Genomic DNA, 9786 nt, shown 5'->3' on the forward strand with positions numbered 1-9786 from the left:
TAAAAGGAATTTTAAATCTTTTTTAAAAACTGTTGGCAAAAGGCAAAATGACCAGAAATAGTGACAAAAATGCCCCAAATGCTTAAAATATCAGGGCAAATAATTGTCTCTAAAGTGAATTTCCTCATTTTGTGTATATGTTATGTACTTGAGACAAATGGATGATGTTTTTTAAGAGTTGTTTTATGGAAATGTTATTTCAGTATTATTTATATACTAATATTTTTATATTTTACACTATCACATATTTTAAAGTTTTAGTAATTTTGTTATTATTATTTGTCACTTTTATTATTTTAATATAAAATTGTAGCTTTAATGTATTTTTTATTTAAGTTTTATATTAATTTTAGTATTAGCTAAATTTCATAGCCAATTTATTTCAGTTAATTGCTGAGAAAACATTTCTAATTTATGTTTCAGTTTGTCTAATATTTATTTTACTTGAGCTTCATTTCAATTACCAAAGATTTTTAAAAGTTTTAATAGCTTAGGTTTACAATAACAACACTGTTATATGATCATAAATGGCAAAAAAAAGCCATAATAAAGATTTAAAAAAAATTCTCCAGGTGGTTAAATATTGCTCTTTGAAAACACGTTAATTCATTCACTGCTATGTATGATAGCATATTTAACTTCATTAGTACATATAATGGCATTCAATACTAATTCTACTGAGGCTATGTGAAACAATCTGAATGTCAAGACATTTTATGTGTGATGAGATCATCATACCTTGAGTGCATAGTCCTTACTGCTGCCCAAATCCTGGGCTTCATACACAAACGCATATCCACCTATAAAGAGAGGGAACATTTTTCATCATTAGGTTTATTTTATGTTCACTGTGATGACACCAGTCTGAATTAGATTTTGGCAGATTTTTGTGCTGACTTGGAATTGTGGCATAAACAGGACGTGAGACAGACTGATTTACAAAAAGACAAGTAGACTATTCTATAAACAGCAAAGAAACTTTTTTTTGGGTGGCACATGAGAGTCAGCAGCACTATAGAAGTAAATGAATGAGTCAGTATTCCAGAGTAAATGTGTAACATTCACACAGAAAAACATCTGCCTTCAGCAGTTATTATTCAACAAATGGAAAAAGAAAGGATAAACTCATTACGACTGCAGCAATGACACAAGACAACATTAATGAATCACTGATATGATCTTTGTCTCATTGCACAGCGCAAGCATCCATTTTACACAACATTTCACCAAGAGTCAGCGCTGTGGAGGAAATACTACAAATTAATTTACAATTGATCAGTTGACCTAATATTGAATTAAAGGATTAGTTCACTTTCAAATGAAAATTATCCCAAGCTTGCTTATATTGAGTTATATAAAAATCCTGACGCAGCTGAGCTTAATAATTGCAGTGAGCTGGATCAACAAGTATGAGCTCAAGTGCTTCCATCCACTTCCATCCATCATAAACGTGTACTCCACACAGTTAATAAAAGCCTTGTGAAGTGAAGCGATCCGTTTGTTAAAAAAAATATCCATATTTAACAAGTTGTGAAGTAAAATATCTACATTCCATCAGACTGCCTGTATTCAAGTTACGAAGAAAGTGTAAACTGGCGTTGGCTCAGTTAAGCTTTTTCCGTAAACTGAATAGGGAAGGCGTAGGACGTAGTGTAAGCTTTTTGAACTGCTTTCTTCGTACATTGAATATGATGGAAGGCGGTCTGGCGGAAGCTAGATATTTTACTTCATAACTCTTAACTCCCCGGAGCCGAGTGGAGCACGTTTATGATGGATGGATGTGAATGGAGACACTTTCCTCAGCTCATGCTCATTTGATAACACTTACTACCATTATAAAGCTCGGATGCATCAGGATATTTATTAATATAACTTCGACTGTGTTCATCAGAAAGAAGAAAGTCATATACACCTAGGATGGCTTGAGGGTGAGTAAATCTTGGGGTAATTTTCATCCTTTAATTCCTGAAAAGTGTAAATATTTAAAAGTAGGAAAGTGTGAATATTGATCAAAATCTATTATCAGGTTATCATCTCCCTAATACTTGGCAATACTTATCATATTTGGCAATTGGTTAATACTAACTATTAAGTAATAGTCTACAGGAGTTGGTGAAAAGTTAATAATTAATTAAATCATAAAAATGCAAAATTAAAATAAATGACTTTAAAATAAAAATGGTAACACTTTAGTTCGAGGACCAGTTCTCACTACTAACTATAAGCATGTCTAATTGCGTAAGTACAGTGTTTATTTTGATGCTTACATTTGATTCTGAATTAGTTTGAGGCTATGCTCCGTGGCTAACGGCTATTGCTACACTGTTGGAGAGATTTATAAAGAATGAAGTTGTGTTTATGCTTTATACAGACTGCAAGTATTTAATAATGAAAATAGTGACGGCTCTTGTCTCCGTGAATACAGTAAGAAACAATGGTAACTTTAACCACATTTAACAGTACATTAGCAACATGCTAACGAAACATTTAGAAAGACAATTTACAAATATCACTAAAAATATCATGTTATCATGGATCATGTCAGTTATTATTGCTCCATCTGCCATTTTTCGCTATTGTCCTTGCTTGCTTACCTAGTCTGATGATTCAGCTGTGCACAGATCCAGACGTTAATACTGGCTGCCCTTGTGTAATGCCTCGATCATGGGCTGGCATATGCAAATATTGCGGGTGTACGTATTAATGATCCCGAATGTTATGTATAGGGCTGGGTATCGTTAAAAAAATTTAGATACCGAGATGATACCGATACCTTGACTTCGATACAGATACCTGAACGATACCTTTTTCGATACCAATTTTATAAAATCTGTTTTAACAAGATTACATTACCACAAAAAAATCTTTGGTTTTATATTTTAAATTTGTTGACTTTTTTTTTTTTTTTCACTCAAAGACTCTGAGCCACTGCAGAGAATAAAAAAAGCATAAATGAACAGAATTTACCCAACACAATAAATCAGTGCAAACAGTTTTAATTAGGGCTGCACGATATATCGCATGAGATTGTCACGCGCATTTCGTCAGTAAAGCCGGTTCCCTGATTACTGCTAAATCACCATCACCTGCTTTCAAATGGAGTGGCATTTAATAGACAGAGCCGTAGTTCACTGAAAAGCCACGCAATATCGCGTTCATATCGCAGATTTAGCGGTAATCAGGGAACCGGCTTTACTGACGAAATGCGCGTGACAATCTCATGCGATATATCGTGCAGCCCTAGTTTTAATAAAGTTTAGTTTTCAATGCAAAAATTCTGTATGTGAGGCTCACTGCAGATCTTTTTAAATCACTCAGCAATTGTTGTTCTTCTTCAAAAAATTAATTATTATTAACAAGATCAAAAAGCGGAAGAAAGAGTGACGCACGTTCGTTGTGTCTTACCGTGAAATGAGAGTTCTGTGTCTTTATTAAAATCTACACATTAATGATTCATCTCTCATCCACCACGCAATTAATTGGAATGTTATTTTTTTATTACTTGGCCCGACCCGCGGATTATCCGCAGTATGACAGTAGTATCAGGAGGATGCTGATACCCCTTTTCCAGCAGAATTGTTCGCGTTCTGGAGCCAGAGCCTGTGCTCGTGCAGGCGAACTAGAGCCCGTCACGAACCGGTCGCGTGTTTCCATAGACTTGAGGGACGAACGCTGATGTAAAGCTGCTGTGTGTTGTACCTGTCCATAACTAGTTTAAAAAACATTGCGCGTTCCGCTGTTTCTGCAGGCAGTGCGACACTTCTGTTTTCTGTTAACAGTATCTGTAGTGAACCGGCTGCTCACATAAACAGCCATTTCTCACCTGGAGATAAACTGAAAACGAAACCGTTGATTCACTCGCCCTCTCGCACATAGGGTATCTCGTGCGCGCATAGTTACTTGCTCATCAACGAGACAGCGAAAGCATTTCCCCGCCCACTCTCCCCGGCTCCATTCTGAGGTATCGAAATTTGGTACCGAATGACAAGACACTTTCGATACTCGATAGTACAGAGGCAATTCGATCGGTACCTAAAAAGTATCGAGTTCGGTACCCAGCCCTAGTTACGTAACAGTCGGTGTTATGTTGAGATTCGCCTGTTCTTCTGAGGTTTTTTAAACAAATGAGATTTATATAAGAAGGAGGAAACAATGAAGTTTGAGACTCACTGTATGTCTTTTCCATGTACTGAACTCTTGTTATTTAACTATGCCGAGGCAAATTCAATTTTTGAATCTAGGGCACCTTTAAAATTTCAGAGGGTACTTCAAGTAAATATTATAGGTCAAATGTGTTCAGCTGACTAAAAAGTTACCTGATCGACACAGCACAAGTAATTTCAAAGGTGGAACAAGTTATTATATGATGAAAGACTACAGAGATTACAATTTTTTTTTCCTGTTTGGAAAAGCATGCACCAGGAACATGTATTAAGAAAGTAAAAGGGGATTTCAATTTATTTATGCATGAAGATATAAAAATAAGAAATGTCCATTTCACGTCTTCCAAGAGTTTTGTTGTTCTGCTCCAAGATTTTGAATGGAAATATTTGAGAACATACCTGACTGATTATTAAAATGAACAATAATAAAATATTGGAAGTATGGCTCCATGAACAGATGTTGACTGACTGTATCAGGTTAACTATGCATGCAAAGGTGTGTATGTCTTTAGATAAACAAAAGTGACAATGTCAGGTATTTATGGACACTTATGAAACAATCCTCAAATGGCATGTAACCATGGCAATGGGTAAATGAATACCAGCGAAGGCCTGAGTCAGGCTGCACGAATCAAAAGAAGCTTTCGAGTTTCACGTTACAGTGCACTGACATTCACACGCACCACAAATTTGCAAAGAACGGTGCAAAACACAGTAACAGAAGAAGAGCAAGAGACCTCAGGTAAGAAGAAGCATACTGAGCCCAAACATTTCATTTTCATTTTCAAAATTTCTAATAGCACTGGCCAACACTGCAGTCCGGAAACGTCATATGATACAAAGAACGTGGTGCAATGAATATACAACTATTATGTAAACAATACTGACGGAGTCAGATACTTTGACATTTAAATTATGATTTTACCCAAAACAACTCATTACACACAGAAACCTGAGGTTGATATTCACAGAGATTCACAGATCACCACTTGCAGAGTTCAAACTTCCAACTTTCTGGTTACCAGACTAGATCTCTAACCACTATACCTCACCACCACCATGCAAATCGCTCCTGTTTACCCAGAATGCCCTCTGTTTCCATTTAAGACCTGTAGATATCAACAAACACCTGAGCCAGTGGGCCAAACTAGTTATTATGAGGGGTTATGGACACCGATCTTACTGCCATAATCCAACAGATTTCAAATGGTCTGAGCAAAATACACAACTTTGATAGACAATGAATATATGAACATGGCTATATGAATATAAAGTCAATATATGAACATGCATAAAATATGTAGCACAACTATTTGAACTTTTTTGAAAATTAATACTTTTATTCAGCAAGTGCACATTAATTTGATCAAACGTGAGAGTAGACATCTGTCATGTTACAATAGATTTCTTTGTCAAAGTAAACTTTCTATTCATTCAAGAATCCTGAAAAAGGCAAATACATATTAAGCAGCAAACTTCTTAATTAATGTTTCATGAGCAGCAAATCAGCATATTAGAATGATTTCTGAAGCATCATGTGACACTGAAGACTGCATGATGCTTTGCATCACAGGAATAAATTACATTTTAAAACATATTCAAATAGAAAAGAGTTATTTTAAATTGTAGTAATATTTCACAATATTACTGTTTTACATTATTTAACCCAAAAAACGCAGCCTTGCTGAACATAAGAAACTTCTAAAAGAAGCGTAAAAAATGAAACCAGTCCCAAACCTTTGAACAACATTGTGTATAATTTTATACAGTTCATACACAATATAGACTGACATTATGAAACGATTATATATACGTTAAGGCTGCACGATATTGGAAAAAACTGACATTGCTATATTTTATTTTTCTGCAATATGAAAACTATTTCACCGGATGACTTGATTAACTCTATTTGGAAAGAATTAATCATTCTAGAATGATTGGGGTGATTTTGAATCTGCATAGAAAATAATAAACAAATTACAAGCATATATAAATATAACAGAAATTAATTAAACAGTGCTTTGTTTTTCTAGTCTAACAGTATTCAGGTACAGAAATTGAATTATCAAATGTAAAATAACATTGCATAGTCTTCACTGCATAAATTAAATATAGTTAATCTTTGTTAAAGCTACAAAAGTGATTTTCTCTTTGTGTTTTGTTGTGTGATTAACATTATGACAGACAGCAGCAGGAATATTAGGCTGCGGTCACTTTAAAACCGAATGCACGGATCTAATGTAATGATATGCATCCGCTTTTTTCTCAATTGTTTACGTTCATGTAAGCCATAAGTGACTGCGTTTATGACATTATGAGGAATACTCATAACAATAGGGGTGTGACGAGATTTCTCTTCGAGGCGAAAAGTAGTCTCGTGATGTTGCCATGACAGAGTGTTAGGATGATTAGGAAAGAATATGCCACCGCTACATTTACATTACGCCTCCACTGTTGTTTTGCTTTGTATTTAAATAAAAAAACATTCAAACGCAATCTCAATACCCCGCATTTTGAAAGCGGCTCCCTGATGAATACATATATCTCTCAATATGAAAGCTATTTTAGGCTGGGCAGGGCAGTTGTAACCATCTGTCAGATCTGTATCAAAGAAAAATGTGGTCTTATTTGCACTTTGAATATTGAGAGAGTGTGATTATGGTTGCAATTATTGTAAAGTGTTACCATGAAAACGAATAACAGTTTTCTCTTACTCTTATTAAGCACAATCAATAAGGTTTCATTTGTTAACATTAGTTAATGCACTGTAAACTATGAACTAACAATGAATGACTATTTTTATTAACTAACATAAAAAAAGATTAATAAATACTGTAGCAAATATATTGCTCATTGTTAGTTGATGTTGGTTAATATGTTAATGTTAATAAATGAGACCTTATTGTAAAGTGTTAACATTTTTATTTATACTGTTTTTATTTCTATGATCAGTTTGTGGAAAGGAGTTCAGTTAGGAGGTCAAAAGTTGTAGAAGCTCATAAATCATCTACAGGAAGTTCTGAAGAGACTGAAATCATACAGAAGAGAAGTCGGTCAGTTGAGTTAGTAGCAAAACCTTTTACAGTACTTGAGTATTGTTGTCTTTTACGGCATATGATAATTCATACTAAGAAAGTAGAACTGAAATGACATTCATTACAAGATGATTAGTTAAAACATTTCAAATACACCTGCACAATATTTTTTCTAGTCATGATTTCACCATTGAGGATTTCTTAAAAATAGTGTGTAAAAATCTTGTCTCGTCTTGTGAGATACCTGTCTCGTCACACCCCTAAAAAACAATACATCCAGCAGCCCTATCTGTATGCCACCCCCAAAAAATGAACAAAAAAACAGAGAGATAAATATATAATACATGACACTTATAAAATGTGCCATATGACAGACATAAGACTTTATAGAAATAAGTACCATAGTACTTTGAGTATACCATATTAAATTCCAATGTGCCACAGCACTAAATAGTGATAGCATGATTCTATGATTAAAGGGATGAAAGACCACTAACAAAACGTACCATAGTACCACCATTTATTTACATGTACCATAGTCATGTCATGTTTTTATGGACATATTTCAAAGCATCAACTTATGGAATACACATATGAACTGGTCATTCATATAGATGTACTATTGAATGACTGTAGGCTTATATACAAATGCATATGTCTGAATGCCTCAAGCACATACAGATGATCATATGAAATATCATGTCAGGTGTTTCAGAGCCAAGTGACTTGCTAACAACTTAGCCAGCTAGTTTTAGTCCATTGTCAATCCACTAAATTCCCAAACATACACACACTCACTAAAGTCAATGTTTGTATATGTGAATAATAACATATTATGGGCATTTTACAGTCAAATTCAGAGCTGTTTTAAATAAAATGCTAGTTAGTAACATAAACACAGGTTAGCATGACTAGCCTGATGCTATTTTGAATGAATCTTTTACCTTCCGCAATGACTCGTTTGATCCGGAGCTTCAGCTCTCCGAGTTCAACAACCTGCCCGACGAAGTCGTTCTGATCCCGGCTTGCGGCGCCGCCGGATCCACCGGGCCCGGCCAGGAAATCGAGCGCTGACTGGAAGAGGGACATTTTGTCCCTTTTTTTCCTGTTGCGCCTGTTAACCGGAACCGGCACCGGATGGGAGAACAAGGGCACTAACTCAACTAGTGGCGTAACTAGATAATGATTCGTTAATTTAGATTAGAAACTCTCAATTCGAGTATGAAAACATCTCGAGTACTGGTTCCGATCGACCTGTTCTCTCTCAGCAGTATTTCCGCAAGGTGCTGACGTGGGGCGGTGACGTCACGTACACGAGATGCTTTCAAACTCTCTGGTTTGGCAGGTCTGTCTGTCTGTCATATAAAATTTACGTGACTAAGATGGTTGGAAGTCGGTGTATTGTGATTTTGAAGTGCACTGTATTCTGTTCAGACATCAAAGTTAATTGACGTATTATATATTCCTAAAATGTTTAGAATAAGTCTACAATACTGTGGCAATGCCATGGCACAGTGATGCATCAGATGGTACTGAAATTCATTTACCATGGTATTTACATGGTAAGCCTACTGCAAGGGACTTCCCAGAATATACCATGGTACTCCCATAGTACATACCATTCCTAAAACATAGCCTACTTTTTGGTACTAAATCCTTACAAAAAAGTATTGTGGCTTTAGCATTGTGCAGTTGTGGCATCATACTATGGTGCTTTAAAATATACCTTGGTATTATGGCAGATTAGGCCTACTATGGTACTTATGTGGTACATTTTAAGTGCAGTTAATCAAACTCACCATAGGCGTTTAAATATATTCAGTAAGCAGAAGGTTTTATCTATTGACTATAGTGCAATTATAAGTAAAAAATAGGCTATACATTAAGGGGATAAATGCAAGTACCATATATCAAACTATATTGATACCATATATCCTAGTTTTACCATCACTTAAAGTGTTTAATATCTGCATTGTAATTCTCCCCCATAATTAAACGCCTTAAACCCAATTGATAAACTGCTGTCCTACAACCAAAAAACACAATTAAAATGAATAAAATCATAATTTATTGGGACTTTCAATTGGGAGGTGACTGTCCGAACCCTTACATTTCAACTTATGAAAATGATATTGAAATAATTTTTGCAATTTTTTCCATTGATGTTTTTTTAAATAATAATAATAATAATATATATTTTTTAACCACACTCCTACATTTTTGATATTGAAATAATTTTTGCAATTTTTTCCATTGTTGTTTTTTTATAATAATAATAATAATAATAATAATAATAATAATATAATATATATATATATATATATATATATATATATATATATATATATATATATATATATATATATATATATATATATATATATTTATTTTTATTTATTTTATTTTTTTTAACCACACTCCTACATTTTTTATCAGGAAATATTTCTGTGTCCCTCCCTCCCATAGCTTCTCTTTCATAGTAGATAGGTACCATTTTGAGTTAAATGTGTTTAAAAGTCTGAAAATCTGTGTGTAACTTTAAGGAATGTCACTACCTTTTTTCTGCAATCAAGCAAACATTTTTGGGT

The 9786-nt window shown here is 34.3% G+C and overlaps 1 protein-coding gene across 5 annotated transcripts in view; it reads right to left on the reverse strand.

The window, feature by feature from the left end:
* gak (cyclin G associated kinase) overlaps positions 1–8491 on the reverse strand; it is a 60378-nt gene extending 51887 nt beyond the window's left edge. For 3 of the 5 annotated variants that reach the window (XM_067408349.1, XM_067408345.1, XM_067408344.1), the window contains exons 1-2: positions 8143–8491; positions 739–800 (exon numbers count right to left, since the gene is read on the reverse strand). In XM_067408349.1, the coding sequence (XP_067264450.1) occupies positions 739–800; positions 8143–8287 (207 nt within the window). In that variant the 5' untranslated portion in view covers positions 8288–8491. The remainder of the gene's footprint in view (positions 1–738; positions 801–8142) is intronic. The other 2 variants (XM_067408348.1, XM_067408346.1) reach the window with 1 other exon arrangement.
* Positions 8492–9786: the final 1295 nt, after the last annotated feature.

This window comes from Chanodichthys erythropterus, chromosome 13 (genome assembly GCF_024489055.1).
Source record: "Chanodichthys erythropterus isolate Z2021 chromosome 13, ASM2448905v1, whole genome shotgun sequence".
NCBI lineage: Eukaryota > Metazoa > Chordata > Actinopteri > Cypriniformes > Xenocyprididae > Chanodichthys > Chanodichthys erythropterus.